At 37.5% G+C, this 15,792-nt stretch overlaps 1 protein-coding gene across 1 annotated transcript in view; it reads left to right on the top strand.

The window, feature by feature from the left end:
• Window positions 1-15,792, top strand: part of UNC13C (unc-13 homolog C) — a 507,695-nt gene that overhangs the window by 56,137 nt on the left and 435,766 nt on the right. Inside the window, exons 4-5 of the mRNA XM_063449078.1 lie at window positions 5,219-5,241; window positions 5,809-5,873. Of these exons, the coding sequence (XP_063305148.1) occupies window positions 5,219-5,241; window positions 5,809-5,873 (88 nt within the window). The remainder of the gene's footprint in view (window positions 1-5,218; window positions 5,242-5,808; window positions 5,874-15,792) is intronic.

Genomic DNA, 15,792 nt, shown 5'->3' on the forward strand with positions numbered 1-15,792 from the left:
CAAACATGCATTCTTGGCACTATAGTCCTGTTATGGCAGTTTATGTCCCTGATCCCATTCCAAATGCACTAAAAAGATGAGTTTACCCGTTTTTGTCCGCCTCCATGCTGAGATCATCAAACCTGATGATCTCAGCCAATCCAATGCTTTCCCATATGAAAGCATTGGAAGGCTATTGTGAATGCAATACATCTCTGTGGGGACATTCAGCGCCTCAATGCAGAGTGGGGGGTGGGTATTGAGGTGCTGAAGAATCCTCATTTTTTTGTGTTTTTTTTCTTCACTTTTCACAATGATTGCCATACAAAAGGCAGAGAGGGTGCACTCATAAATATGGCAATAAGCTATAGTGACTGTGGTGCTTGGAATATCATTTTAACATTAATCAATAAAAACCCATGACACATTTGAACCCTTAGGTTTATTTTTTAGTGTGTGTTTGTGCTGATGTCAAGTAAGCAGTTTCTTTTTTTTCTGGTAAAGATCATTACTTTTAAGAACTTTAAGTGTAATATTTGGGTTTGGAATCTTATCCAGCAATACAGAGTTGGTTAATCATGTTTATTGCAGTGACATAATCTGTATGCTTTGTCTTCACATCATGGCTTCAAGTTGCATCTATGGTTTGTAAGACTTGAGAGATATGTTGGCTTGCTGACTTTTTATTTATTATTCATAACCAGAAATGATGTACAAACTGTTAGCTTGCAAATCTACTGAAATTATTTGATTGGATACAAAAAAATAAAAAAAATCCATTATTAGTTCATCTGTCAAAGGAGGTTTGGTTTATAATCAAATTGCCAAATATTTGAATGATCTGTCGGCTCTTTAAGTGAAATGCATGAGACATTAACATTTAGATATGATTTGTGTGCAGATTAAGCCACATAATTTTACAAAACATTTTTTTCTATTACATTTGGCTGTTTAATAAGGCAGATTTTACAGATTACCAATGTGCCATTGGCACTTAAATGTATTTCGTCAGGTTTACAAATGTGCTGAGCTTATTTGGTTTTACAAATGTATTAACTGGTTAACACTATCCAATAAATATATGTATCCATCTTAAGTCGACTGATGAAAATACTTTCAAAAATGCACCATGCACCACGCTCAGCAGGCTGCCTGATATATTAATGTAGCACACAGAATATTCTCTACAAATGTAGATATGGTTATGCATGAACATATTCAGAATCCTACTTTGCTTTTTTTTTTCTTCTATAATGTGTTACCCTTCCACTGATTGATTGCTAGTTATGTGTGAATTGCAAATAAAAGCAGACACTTTAATGATTTTTGGGGGGCTCTTTTTACTCTATACACATTCCTGGTTGATATCTGCGTAAATAAGAATTGTCTTTATTAAAAGCATTAACAGAATTATTTAATGCCCACAAAATACCATATATATTGTTACTATGCCACCTGCGGCACAATTAAAATGATTTAATATTGCTGTGATTTAGTATAATCGATTAATCATTATACTCATGCAGCTGAATGCCAACATGTAAATGTGGATCCCGCATTCTGTGTGGGTCCCCTGGGACGTAGCATACTTTCCAAGGGTCTGGGAGGGAAGGCGCTGTGCCCAGGATGGCAAGAGGCTGAACAGAGGACCCCTTGTCGTCAGAGAAGGCACCTGCTTGCAAGCAGCAGAGCCTGCACTTCACATTCAGACCTTGTGCAGACATTGTGGGTAGCCGGGTGTTGGTGAGATCAGTGTGTGCTCTGAATGAACAGCTCATTTTCTTCCCTGTACTAACTTGGAGAGCCAGAATGTAACATCACTCCAGTCCCAGGTTTAGAATAGAGCTGCAGGGAGCTTTTCAATCAGAGCACAGACCAATCCCAGCAGCAAACCACACGACACCAGGGATAAAAGCCTAAATAAACATCAAATGTGTGTGAATATGCATGTGAGTGTGTGTTTGTGTGTATGAATGTGTTTGTGTATATGAATTTTAGTATGTGTATAGGAATGTGTGTATGTGTATATATATATATGTGTACAATAATTCATATGCATTACATTCATATATACATACTAAAATTCATATACACAAACAAATGCATATTCACACATGCATTCATACACACATAATCACATGCATATACAGTGCTTTAAATGAAATGTATGAGAAATTAACATTTAAATATGATTTGTGTTCAGATTAAGCCACATTTATTCATATACATATACAGTTTATATTAATGTGAGCATGTGTCTGGATCAAAATTCTACAGGTGGGGAAGTGACAATTTATATTTCCGCCCCAGGAGCCAGATAACCAAGGTATGTCTCTGCCTAAGGGTGTCATCATATATACATGTAACACATGTATAGCTGAGCTCAGTGGCATACATATAGGGGTTGCAGGAGTTGCATCTGCCCGCCGTCTTGTTTTGCGACCCCGGACAGCGTGGCAAACCACCGGGGACGCTGTTCAAGGGGTCCATCGGGTGGCCCATTTTTGTAGAGCCACCCGATGGGTATGGATTTTCAGGGTGACATCACACGCTGGGAGGAAGTGACTGCCCTGGTCACTCCTCCCAGCATACACAAAGCCCGCGCGGAAGGAAGCAGAGGAGGGAGTCAGAGTGGGAACTCTGACTCCCATCAACCTGAGCCACCACTAGACACCAGGGAAAGGTAGGACAAAGGAGGGTGACGTAAACATTTTGTATATGTGTGTATTTGTTTGTATGTGTGTATGTCTGTATGTATGTGTGCCTGTTTGTATGTATGTGTCTTTATATGTATCTCTTGTGTGTGTGTGTGTGTGTTTGGGTCTGTCTGTATGTGTGTGTCTGTGTGTGTCTGTATGTGCCTGTCTGTGTGTGTGTCTTTATGTATGTGTGTCTGTCTGTTTGTATGTATGTGTGCCTTGTGTGTGTGTGTCTGTGTGTGTGTGTCTGTGTGTCGGTCTGTATGTATGTCTCTGTATGTATGTGTGCCTGTCTGTTTGTATATGTGTGTATGTATGTGTGTGTGTCTGTGTGTGTCTCTCTATATATGTATGTGTCTGTATGTGTGTATGTATGCGTGTATGTGTGTGTGTGTGTGTCTAAAGAGTCAATTTCTTACACTGAAGTTGCTCTTTGCATCAAAATAATGCAAATGTAATTTTGTAATTACTTGCTGTTCCTTTTTGAAATTACCCATGAAGAATCTCCCAAGATTCAGTTAGAATATGTACCTGCAACAAAATGTAACTTGTATCAAACACGTTATATACCTGTCAAATTCTACTCTGAATGTAGGCCCACTCCTTAGAAAGCAAGACTCATGAGGTGGGAAATTATATCTGGCCTCCCTCACACTTCCCCCCAATAAAAAAAAGGAAAAATTATAGTCTCTTTTTTTTAACCAATACCAAGGGTAAATTATCTCTCAGTCTAATCTTTCTCTTTTGATGTCACTCTCCATCACTTCAAGGGGACAGACAACCTGGAAAACAGGATGAGGGGAGAGCTCACATTGTATGGTAGGTTTATGCTAAGGTGTGCTGGTGACAGATGCCAAATATACAAATAATTCACATTAGCTAATCAGAAAATCTAATTTGGGGCTGGCTAATGATGCTGTCGGAGGTTCAGTACCATCTCTGGCAGCTACTGTGTGTGTTTAATCTCTTTATGTACAGAAATTTTGCACATTCAGACTACATTCCAGATGTTTTGCTTTGTTTTACACCATTATGTTTTACTATTATATTCTGGTAAAAAAAAAAAAAAACAGGATTTATACTCCAAGTTAGCTGGACTTCTATAACTTTATCATCTCAGCTACTACAAAGTGTATAAATGGAATTTATCTGCTTTCTAAATAAATCATACCGTGATGAGAAGAAGAATTCAAAGTTTGTCAACTCTTACTCATTTCGCGTTACTCTGTTGAACTGAACTGAAATAGTTGAACTGAAATAATTGGTGAGTGGTCTTTACTATAAAATAGTATTTTTTTATTATACAGCTGGTCTATGACCATTTTCTGGTCTATGGTTATTGTTGAGGTTGGTTGAAGGATTAGTATATAAAGGTTCACAGCTCTCGTAACTAATACAGTATTTTTGGATCAGGTGATAAACACTCCAGTCCTGCCCCATCTATCATCATTAACAGAGATCTGCAGTTCTCATGTGGACGAATGATAATGTAACAGTAAAGTATAATGCATTTAAGGTCACCATCATTGGGTCATCTGTGATGCCAAATAGAGTGTCCTTTGTATTGAGGGTAGCTGTACCGAAACAATCCTAGTTTTTGCTGTATCCCCGTCATAACACAAAATGCAGCTTTCATCTGCATATAAGCTGATGTGTACAAATCACGTACAACCATACTGTGGTTCTTCACATATTTTCCATTGAATTTTACCATGTCTAGACTTGACTTCGAAATACAAAAGTATCATTTAAGTATCAGCGTTGTCGTCAAATGTGTGGATCTGAAAAGACTCAGGAATGTTTTGTGATCTAGTAATAAAATGGTCAACCTTCTTCATAAAGTGCACAAGAAATATTTTCTACCCATGTGTAAAGAATTCTCAATTGTCCAACAGCACAAGGTCTATGTTTATTTTAAGTCGAAACTTATTTTTCAATTATTTGTTTGGTTTACAGAGGTAGCTTAATTTATAGTTAAACGAGAGCGATAAAACAAATCTTTTCATAATTTTGAATTTGACTCATTTTAATTTTTCTCAGTGATTTTATAAAATGCTATGTGCGTGTGTAGCAATTTAAAATTCTGTTCCTCAACAAAGCAGATTCTGTCAAGGTGACAATTGGGAAAAATTTTAATGTATCTTTGGTTAATTTTTAATTTAGTTTTTTTTTTTTCACTTAAAACAAAAAGAAAATCAAAAAGCAAAACTAGCCTAATCATGTGTTCAATAAGTATATAACTGAAAGAATATTGACATTTTTGTTGCTATGGATATTATTGCACAGCAGAAGACAATTCCACTGGGCACTAAATCAGAGATGATCATCGGTCTGAAAACCATTACGATGTATTCCTTGTTGTATAATATCACATTGCATTTAACAAATTGGTCTTGCTCTGCAACTCTTACTAATTTTGTCTATTTATCAAAACAACTCAGCATGGTTCCTTAAAAACAATAGTTTGACATATAGCCAAAAATTATTTGGACAACACTGTATCTAACATCTATTACCCCTTCTTCCTGATTCTCTTTCAGATAGCAAAGCTATGGATGAAAAGGTTTTACATCACTTACTTTTTTTAAAGGGATTGTGTCTTGTAAATTTTGTCTGTGACGATATCACTTGTTTGGTTCCTTCATTTTACCTGTGGAATAATGCATGTCCCCATGGTTTCCCATTCTGTGTTGTCTTAAAGAACACCAAATGTGTTGTATTGTTAAACAGGTTACTCCTAACATTCTGGATCACCTTTTTTCATATAGTCGACCAATATGATTTTCTGTTCAGTTTCAACACATATATTGTTGCAATGATTACTGCAAATAAGTAAGATCCTGGAAAAAAAATACATAGGCTTCTTATGTACTCTGTGTATCTGTCTTATGTGTTTGTGCTGTCAATGTATCATTGGTTATTGCAACCTTGCCCAGTAAAAGCTCATTGCTCACCCGAATATGTTCCAGAAATTGATAGATATGAACGTTTTTGCCCGGAGCTGATCCTGCTTAACATTTGTCATGTTAGGTGTTCTATGTCAGTTATTTATTTTATTTTTATTTTTTTATGACATAAAGTTAGAGATTTACTAGAAGAGATTTTCTTTCTTCCTCTTTCTTCTTAAAAGGCACGAATAGTTGGTGGAAGTTCTTTGGATGCATCCAAACTTTATGAAATCCAGACATCGGGAGGGTGAGTGTTTGCTTTTATTATGTTGCAAAAAATGATGTAATTCTCATGCCCACAGTATGATTCTGAGTTTTATAATATAGCAAGCCAGTCTGGGAAAGACAGTGCAGTAGATTATATACAATAAATAATTGATTGCCTTTCATGGTGGTTTTTACACTAGAAAATATAGATAATATATATCTACATGTGGTTTAAAATAGAGACAAGTTAATAATAAACTTAATTTAATTTGTGGAAAATTAACATTTCACAGAACATTTATGTATCGCAGATGAGTAAACTAATTGTTTTAAATAGAATTTTGGTCAAACGTTTTTTTTTTGCGTTGATTTACCGGTTGTCCGTGAACAGCTTATTATACAATTTGGTGACATTCAGTGTCATTTTTAGATGAGATAATAATGATTTTAGAGTGTAATTGTTAATTTTTCGGTGTTCGTGTATACAGGTGAATTTAGAGTTTTTCCGACTTAAGTATATGGGTGAATGTTGTCAGACAGAGAATCATAACTGCACAGCATATGAGATAATTATTCCCGGGGTAGTACCAGCACAGATCTATGAAACAAAAATAAATAACAGTTGTGTTAAACAAAGCAGATAACATCTTTACATCTGTTACGTCATCTTGGCAAAAAAGTCTAGGCCAAAAACACTATAGGGTGCATCCATAACATGTTTTTTTCTCCCTAGTAATTTAAATCTGTCCCGACCCCTTCTCAGTCTTTTAACAATAATTTGAAAGTGCAATAGAGAAATATTATGGTCGTTGTCTACAAAGCTTGCTGGTATAAGATCTGCTTTTGTTTTTTAATCCTCATATCTGACTTATGCTTGCTGAACCACTGTTTCAGTTTTTTTTAATTGTTTCCCCAGTATATACTCGACCACATGGGCATTTAAATAGAAAAACAACATATGATGAATGTTAAGTAAGTTTTCCTTGTTATAGGATGGGAAAGGTTTCCCCATTAACCCCTTAAGACCGGAGGGCGTACTATTTCGTCCCTTTAAAAGCGGCTCTAAAGGCCGCAGGACGTAATAGTACGCCCTCCGGTTTTTAGTAACTTACCCGGTCGCCGGAGGTCCCACGCCGGCGATCGCGGTTGGGGGGACTCCCAGGGAGCCCCCCCGCGGCAGATCTTCCTCCTCCGGTCCCTCCCGGTCATGTGAGAGTGAGGTCCTTGCGAGGACCTCACAATCACATGGCCGGGATAGCTGGCTGCAGCAATGCCAGCAGGGGGACTAACTGTAATGACAGTTGGTCCCCCTGCTGGCTGAAAATAAAATCAAATAAGTTAAATAAGTGTAAAAAAATAAATATATATACTTAGATCATATATATATATCATATATATATATGATCTAAGTATATATATACACATATACACAGACACACATACACCGTCTAGGTGTATTTTAATATTAATATATATATATAATTATATATATATTAATATCAAATTACACGTAGACTGATACTGATTAAATATATATATAATTATTGTTATATATATATTTATAAATAATATAAAAAAAAATAAATATGTAAATACGTAAAAAAAATAAAATAAAATAAATAAATAAAAAATAAAATATTAAAAAATATATAGATGTGTTTTATTTCGTTCTAACTGTATTGTGATATTAATATATATATATATTTAAATCAAAATACACGTAGAACGAAATAATATATATATCTATATACATAAATATATACATATATATCACTATATATATACCTATATATAAATAAAAATATTAAAAATATATATATATATACGTATATATACATATATGTATATATACACATATATTAATTCTACACATATATTTATGTAATAATTTTACATAATTAGGTATCCTAATTAATTACAATTAGCGGGACCTGCCTGACAACCCATGCCGAAAGTATAGGGAATTTAATTTGCTAGCACTATATTTAACCCTATAACTTTCCAAGACACCATAAAACCTGTACATGGGGGGTACTGTTTTACTCGGGAGACTTCGCTGAACACAAATATTAGTGTTTCAAAACAGTAAAATGTATTACAACGATGATATCACCAGTAAAAGTGAAGTTTTTTGCATTTTTCACGCACAAACAGCACTTACCCGGACGATATTATTGCTGCAATACTTTTTACTGTTTTGAAACACAAATATTTGTGTTCAGCGAAGTCTCCCGAGTACAACAGTACCCCTCATGTACAGGTTTTATGGTGTTTTCAAAAATTACAGCGTCAAATATAAGGCTTGTGTTTCATTTTTTTCACATTAAAATTCGCCAGATTGCTTACGTTGCCTTTATGACCCTATGGTAGCCCAAGAATGAAAATTACCCCTATGATGGCATACTATTTGCAATAGTAGACAACCCAAGGTATTGCAAATGGGGTATGTCCAGTCTTTTTTAGTAGCCACTTAGTCACAAACACTGGCCAAAATTGGCGTTTTTTGCATTTTTCACACACAAACAAATACTAACGCTAACTTTGGCCAGTGTTTGTGACCAAATGGCTACTAAAAAGACTGGACATCCCTTATTTGCAATACCTTGGGTCGTCTACTATTGCAAATGGTATGCCATTATGGGTGTAAATTTATTTCCTGGGCTACTATACAGTCTCAAAGGCAACGTAACCAATCAATTTCAAATGTAACACGCTATATTTGACCCTGTAACTTCCCAAAACACCATAAAACCTGTACATAGGGGGTACTGTTTTACACGTGAGACTTTGCTGAATACAAATATGTGTATTTTATTGCAGTAAAAGCAAACAGTATTATGACATTGACAGTTAAAATGTCATGTAGAACTAAAAAAATAAAAAAAATCTTATTTTCTCCCATTGTTTTCATATTAAATTATGTTTCATAGCGAAATATTTGATATTAAATGAAAGCCCTGTTTCCCCTGAATAAAATGATATATAATAAGGGGGGGTGCATTTAATATGAAAGAGGTGAATTACGGTTGGACAGACATATAGCGCAAATGCCAGGTTTTGTTTACATTTTGTTTCGTTCACAACTTGTACATTTGGCTGCGGTGTTAAGGGGTTAAAGGGACACTTCAGACCCCGAGTTTGAAGAGTGTGTCCTTTGTTTTCAGTTTACAAAAAGTGCTCTCTACAATAGGGCTTAATTTTTAAATCTTCCTTTATTCCATTACAAAAAAAAAAAATCAGTCGACACTCCAGTTCCAATTTACAACTTTTATCGGGATGGTAAACTTGAGAGCTGGTAACTATTTGACTATAAAAAAATATATATTTACTCAAATCTAATGCGCCATCGAGTCTAATGCATACCTCAATTTTTGAAACCGGGAAGCTGAAAAATAACAATGTCATCTAAATGTAAATGCTATGATGTCAAGCCCCTGGGTGCTCTCTTTCCTTTAAGGGGTTAAACCACTCTCAAATGGTTTAACTCCAAAGGCTTCCTCCAGCTCCAGATCTCCAGGTCACTCAGTGGTATTTGGCTTCTGAAATGGCATGGGTGCAGGCAGGCTACTTTTTGGCTTAGAGTGCTAGCTGACCGCTCTAGCCAATCAGTGACACCCCTACCCAGCGATACTCTGTGCTTCTTGACACTCACTAAATAAAAGTGAACACATTAACACTGATATTTTTTTTTACCTGGGGAGTTGAGAAGGTCCAAAGTTTCCCTGCCAGGCCCAGGTACCAAAGCCTTATGATGTGGTGTCCAGAATAAAGTGGAGGGTTTACGTAATTTGTCCTTCCTGCTCCAATCTCCTTTTCTTCTCCTTCATTTGACACAGTCTTCTTTTTCTTCTGACACTGTATCCTCTCTTCCTTGGCTCCTTCTGCTCCTTTACCTTTCTGCTACTTTCTGCTTATTTTGCACCCTTCCGCTCCTTGCAGACCCTTTCTTCTCCTTGCAGACCCTTTCTGCTCCTTCTCCTGCTTTACATTTGTGCTCCTTCTGATTCTTTTTGGCAAATGATTTAGGTAAACTAGACAAATGGTCAGAGTTGTGGCAACTGAAATTTAATGTGGATAAGTGCAAGATAATTGGATGTAAAAACTTAAGGGCAGAGTACAGAAAATTTGATAGAGTCCTAACCTCAACATCTGAGGAAAGGGATTTAGGGGTAATTATTTCTGATGACTTAAAGGTAGCCAGACAATGTAATAGAGCAGCAGGAAATGCTAGAAAAATGCTTGGTTGTATAGGGAGAGATATTAGCAGTAGAAAGAGGGAAGTGCTCATGCCATTGTACAGAACACTGGTGAGACCTCACTTGGAGTATTTTACTCAGTACTGGAGACCGTATCTTCAGAAGGATATTGATACTTCATAGAGAGTTCAGAGAAGGGCTACTAAACTGGTTCATGGATTGAAGGATAAAACTTACCAGCAAAGGTTAAAGGAAGTAAAGCTTGAAGGAAAGACGAGACAGTGGGGATATGATAGAAACATTTAAATACATAAAGGAAATCAACACAGTAAATGAGGAGACTATATTTAAAAGAAGAAAAACTACCACAACAAGAGGACATAGTCTTAAATTAGAGGGGCAAAGGTTTAAAAATAATATCCGGAAGTACTACTTTACTGAGAGGGTAGTGGATGCATGGAATAGGCTTCCAGCTGAAGTGGTAGAGGTTAACACAGTAAAGGAGTTTAAGCATGAGTGGGATATGCATGAGGCTATCCTAACTATAACATAAGACCAGGGACTAATGAAAGTATTTAAAACAAATTGGGCAGACTAGATGGGCCGAATGGTTCTTATCTGCCGTCACATTCTATGTTTCTATGTTCCTATGTTTCTATGTTTCTGCTCCTTTACCTTTGTGCTCCTTCTGTCCCTTTCTGCTCTTTGCAGACCCTTCCTTCTCCGTGCAGACCCTTCCTGCTCCTTGCAGCCCCTTCCTGCTCGTTGCAGACCCTTCCTGTTCGTTGCAGACCCTTCCTGCTCATTTCTGTTCCTTCTCCTACTTTACCTTTGTTCTCCGTCTGTCCCTTCCTGCTCCTTGCTGCCCTTTCCAGCTCATTGCTGACCCTTTCTGCTCCTTCTACTTTACCTTTGTGCTGCTTAACCTTCCAGCTCCTTGCTGATTCTAGCTGACCCTTCCTGCTTCTTGCTGACCCTTCCTGCTCCTTGCTGACTCTTCCTTCTCCTTGTTGACCCTTCGTCCTCCTTGCTGCCCCTTCCTGATTTTTTGCTGCCCCTTCCTGCTCGTTTCTGTTACTTTGTACTCCTACTCCTACTTTACCTTTTGTGCTCCTTGCTGACCCTTCCTGTAGGCTATCTCCCCATCCCTCACTTACCTGATCTATAGGCTGCCTCCCCCCATCCCTCACTTACCTGATCTGTAGGTGGATTCCCCCCATCTCTAACTTACCTGATCTTTAGGTGGATCCCTCCATCTCTCACTTACCTGATCTGTATGCTGCAACCCCCATCTCTCACTTACTTGATCTATAGGCTGTCTCTCTCCCCCTCATCCCTCACTTACCTGATCTATAGGCTGTCTCTCCCCTCTCCCTTCCCCCTACCTCACTTCCATGATCTGTAGGCTGCCCCCCATGCCTCACTTCCCTGATCTATAGGCTGCCCCTCATGCCTTACTTCCCTGATCTATAGGCTGCCCCCATGCCTCACTTCCTTGATCTATAGGCTGCCCCCATGCCTCACTTCCCAGATAAATTAGCTGCCCCCATGCCTCACTTCCTTGATCTATAGGCTGCCCCCCCGTGCCTCACTCCCATGATCTATAGGCTGACCGTCATGCCTCACTTTCCTGATCTATAGTCATTATTTGTTTTAAATTAAGTCTGGGTGGGTGTGGCGGGGTTGTCATGTTGTCATGTTTCCACCCGTCCTTCAAGGCAATGATAGTCTGTCGACGTTTGGTGCCCCCCCCCCCCCCCCCTCACTGATATTCGGGTTGGACTGCATTGCTCTTGATATTACAGAAGTTTAATTTTCACATTATAAAGCTGAAGAAAGGGATTCTATGTGGTTGCATTAAAATGAGTGATGACGCAAAAATACATGTAGCACCATAACCACTACAATTAACCATAGGTTTTATACTTAGACTGCCTCCTTAAGAATGTTTTGTGACTTCACATTATTTGTAGCTTCTTGAATAAAAATCTAAACTTCCATCACCAGCAAAAAAAGTATATTTTAAGAAAGCTTAAATGTAATGCTAATGTTAGAAGTTAAAGAATAATTTTTGTCTTGAAGAAAACATGCCAATCAAGAGAAAACTCTTGCAGCAATCTAACTGCATTTTTATAGATCTGTCAAAAATAAAATGTGCCGCGGTATGCAACGAAAAATGTTTCTTAGCCTAACACCTGTTCATTTAGATTTAGAAAAAAACTTTGGTTTATTGATTTTCCTTTTTATCATATGACCATAGTTTTAAATGAAATTATTTCATGCTAATGAAGGCGCTCTTCTGAGAGAACAAAACCTCGGTTGACTATTTTAGAAATATAAGAAAAATATTTTATAAAGATCTGACAAGTTTTTTTTCTCTCCGTTGTTTTAAAACTAAAACTTAAAAAGTAGTATTTTTCTGTTGTTGGCAACAAAGCCATTAAACATCTGATATCTGTCCTTTTGTAACATGACTACAGGTCCTCAGTAATTCATTCTCTTGAAAATACGAATGGGGCAATATTTTGAATTGCTAAGTATTTATTTTTGGGTAGGGTTTGGGAAAAGTAGTTAGTGGGATAGTGTTCATAATTCTGTAATTCCGCAACTGTATTTTTGATGTATAATTTTTTTTTTAATTTAGATTAGATTAAAGATTAAAACATGAGCTCACTCATTTGTGTTACAAAGTTATATTATTCCCTTCAGGATGTGTGTTTTATTACAAATAAAGGATTACTCTATGCATCATAACCACTACAGCCTGCTGTAGTGGTTGTGATGTCTGGAGTACCCTAGGCCAATTCCCGGTAATGGGGAAACTGTTTAGCAATGGTGTACTTCCTTAGCTTGGTCCCTGCTGGACTTCAATGCTCCCAGATGGTCCAGTGAGGCGCTTCATTCTGACTCCTTCACATCATGGCACCTGGAATAACCCTTTAAATGTTATTTGAAAACTAGTCCCAACTCAATATAGATTTGAGAGTAAAAAAAAAAATGTGTTAGGCTGTATTATAAACCCAGTGCTCGCGTACTGAAAAATCAGTCCAACTCCAATTAGTCAAAATACTTAAGTTACAACTTATTGTTTTATACAACAATTAATCATTAGGATGCCCCATTTTGATGAGATAATGCTTTCAAAATTGTGCAAAAGTTTATTTAGATAAAGGTAGATATCTTTGAATATTTATCACTTTATTCAGAGTCAGCAGAGACTCAAACTCTTCAGCAAAATCTGACCCACCCAATTTCATTCCATTGGAGTGCTGTGCATATACCATCAGAGTTGTATATAATATTAAGTTGATTCATTTAGTTATTTTCATTCAAGAAAAAGAAACACCTGTATGCCTGCACTGTTCAATGTTTTATGTATATTTTCAATATGCATTAGGTTTTGGTTTCTGGGAACCCAGAACTTGATTCAATATTCAACGTCTTGAGTCTTTTCTGCATTCAGGAATACAGTGCATTCCCTATGAGTTGTGTTTGGAGTAGGTCCCAGCTGTGCAATCTTGTCTTTCATTCATTGTTTCTTCCGACAAATAAATGCGAGGGCGCGGGTCAATCTGCTATTTTTGACTTCACAGGAACAGTATCTTAATCTTGCAGATGTCGCTAACCCTTAGTGATGAGGTCTCTATATTGTGATATGGTAATGTCCAATACGTGCAAATCCCACTAACAGGTGGTGGTGATCCTCCTCCTAAATCCGCTCATACATCTGTCAAGAAAATGAGGATAGAAAAACTTTAATCTTTATTTTACTCTGTTCACAATTTCTATGTAAACAATCTTCTTCGGAAGTCATTTCTGTCTCCATCTACTTTACCTCTGTTAACACTTTTGATTTCCAGATGTAAATTGCTTAGTAGGCAAAGTATGTGATTTTCTTTCCCAGGCAAAAGTTTCCCAGGCAAAACCTTCACTCGTTCAATCTTGCTACATATCTTCATGTTTGATGTCCTTCTTTGCAATTTGTACCCAAAACAGTGCTCAATAAGTTGACTATGCTGCCTTCTACCTGTAGGTAACCATATAAAGTAGCCATCCAACTCTTATGGATATTGTGTTTACACAGGGAAGGAAGATTTGTAACATAGCACACCTGGTAATCTTAAACAATGCAATGTTTCTTCTCATCTTGTTGCTCAAAATCTTATTTGACCTATGTTGAGTAGTATCAAAATACACACATTAGCCATTAAAACTTCAAACTGATTTCACAGAAGTTCTTTCTTCAACATTTATTCTTCTCTATGCTTTAATTTTTATATTATTAGTATTTACTTTTCTACTAATGAGTTGCCAGAATTCAGAATTAGCACACTCATGACATTGCCACGTCAATCAATTTTTTTTATTTTTTTTTATGAACAGTTGGAACGTTTCATCCAGTTGTTCATATGGTGAAAATCTTTACCATTCAGATTAATTAAAAAAAGGGAAGGGCAAAAATTCCTGTAATTAAAAAAAAAAACACAAAAAAGGAAACAGCATCTGGTTACCAAATGAGTAAAAAGTTCCTGAATGTATTATTTTTTATTTTTTTTTGCCAGTCTCTTTTTTTTAAAGGGACACTATTGGCACGCAAACCACTTCAGCTCATTGAAGTGGTCTGGATGCTGTGTCCTCGGTCCCTTAATCCTGCAAAACTAATTATAGCAGCTTTTAAGAAACTGCAATAATTACCTTTATGGGTTAACTCCACCTCTAGAGGATACGTACTAGACGACCACTAGAGGGACTTCCGTACTGTTATGCGCTATGCATGAGGACTTCCAGTGTCAACCGAATCTCCATAGGAAAACATTGGATAATGCTTTCCTATGGGGGAATCCCTAATGCAAGAGCGGCCACATCAGCCTGCGGGGAAGGAGCGACAGAAGGTGTTTTAACCATTTCTGCACCACGGGGGGCAGGACTCAAGCGAAGGGGAATCTATAGTGCCACGAAAACAATTTACTCCACTTGTTCTCTCCCCCCATTGCTTAACTAACTATAGCACAACCCCCCCACCCATGGGTGGGGGTACAGGGCAAGAATATGTTATTTCATGGGATGGGGCCTTTGTAGCTACTGAACAGCAATTGTTTAGCAGATATGCCTCCAGCTGCTGCATGACAGTTGGGGACATTGGAAGGTTAAATACTTACTTTATATTAACATGGCTTCTTATTACCAATACGAGGATGCTTCTATATTAATATTTTTTTTTGTTATTTAAAGGACCACTCTAGTTGCCCATAAACTACCTGATTTAACAGCCTTTTTCTATAATTGACTACTCTGTGCCCCTCTGAACCCCATTTTAAACTTTTAAAACCTATTCTAAATACCCATTTAATAACCTTCTTTGCAGCGCTACGTCACCGATCGTCTATACCTCCCGCGCGGTCATCGGGTCTGCTGACTCTCTTCTCCGCCGTCCGCCAATGAATTTCCTCTCATAGGAAATCATTGCGGCTGAAAAGCGCATGCGCGTCCAGCGCAGCGCTCATTCAATGAAAATCTCATTGAGATTCATTGACTACAATGAATCTCAATGGGAAGAAATTGTATGCATGTGCGCGGTGTGCGCGTTCACGAGCGGCGAAATGAGTGACATCTCAGTTCACCGCCCACTGTCCTCCCTTAGCCCACCTCCCATTCCTCATTCTTCTTCGGCACTCTGTCTTCAGTGAGAGATTCTCTCTCACACACTGGCCTCCGAGGAATATTACTGAGATGTGAACGCGCTCCGGCGCATTCACATCTCAG

This window comes from Pelobates fuscus, chromosome 3, assembly GCF_036172605.1.
Source record: "Pelobates fuscus isolate aPelFus1 chromosome 3, aPelFus1.pri, whole genome shotgun sequence".
In the NCBI taxonomy this organism is placed as follows: Eukaryota; Metazoa; Chordata; class Amphibia; order Anura; family Pelobatidae; genus Pelobates; species Pelobates fuscus.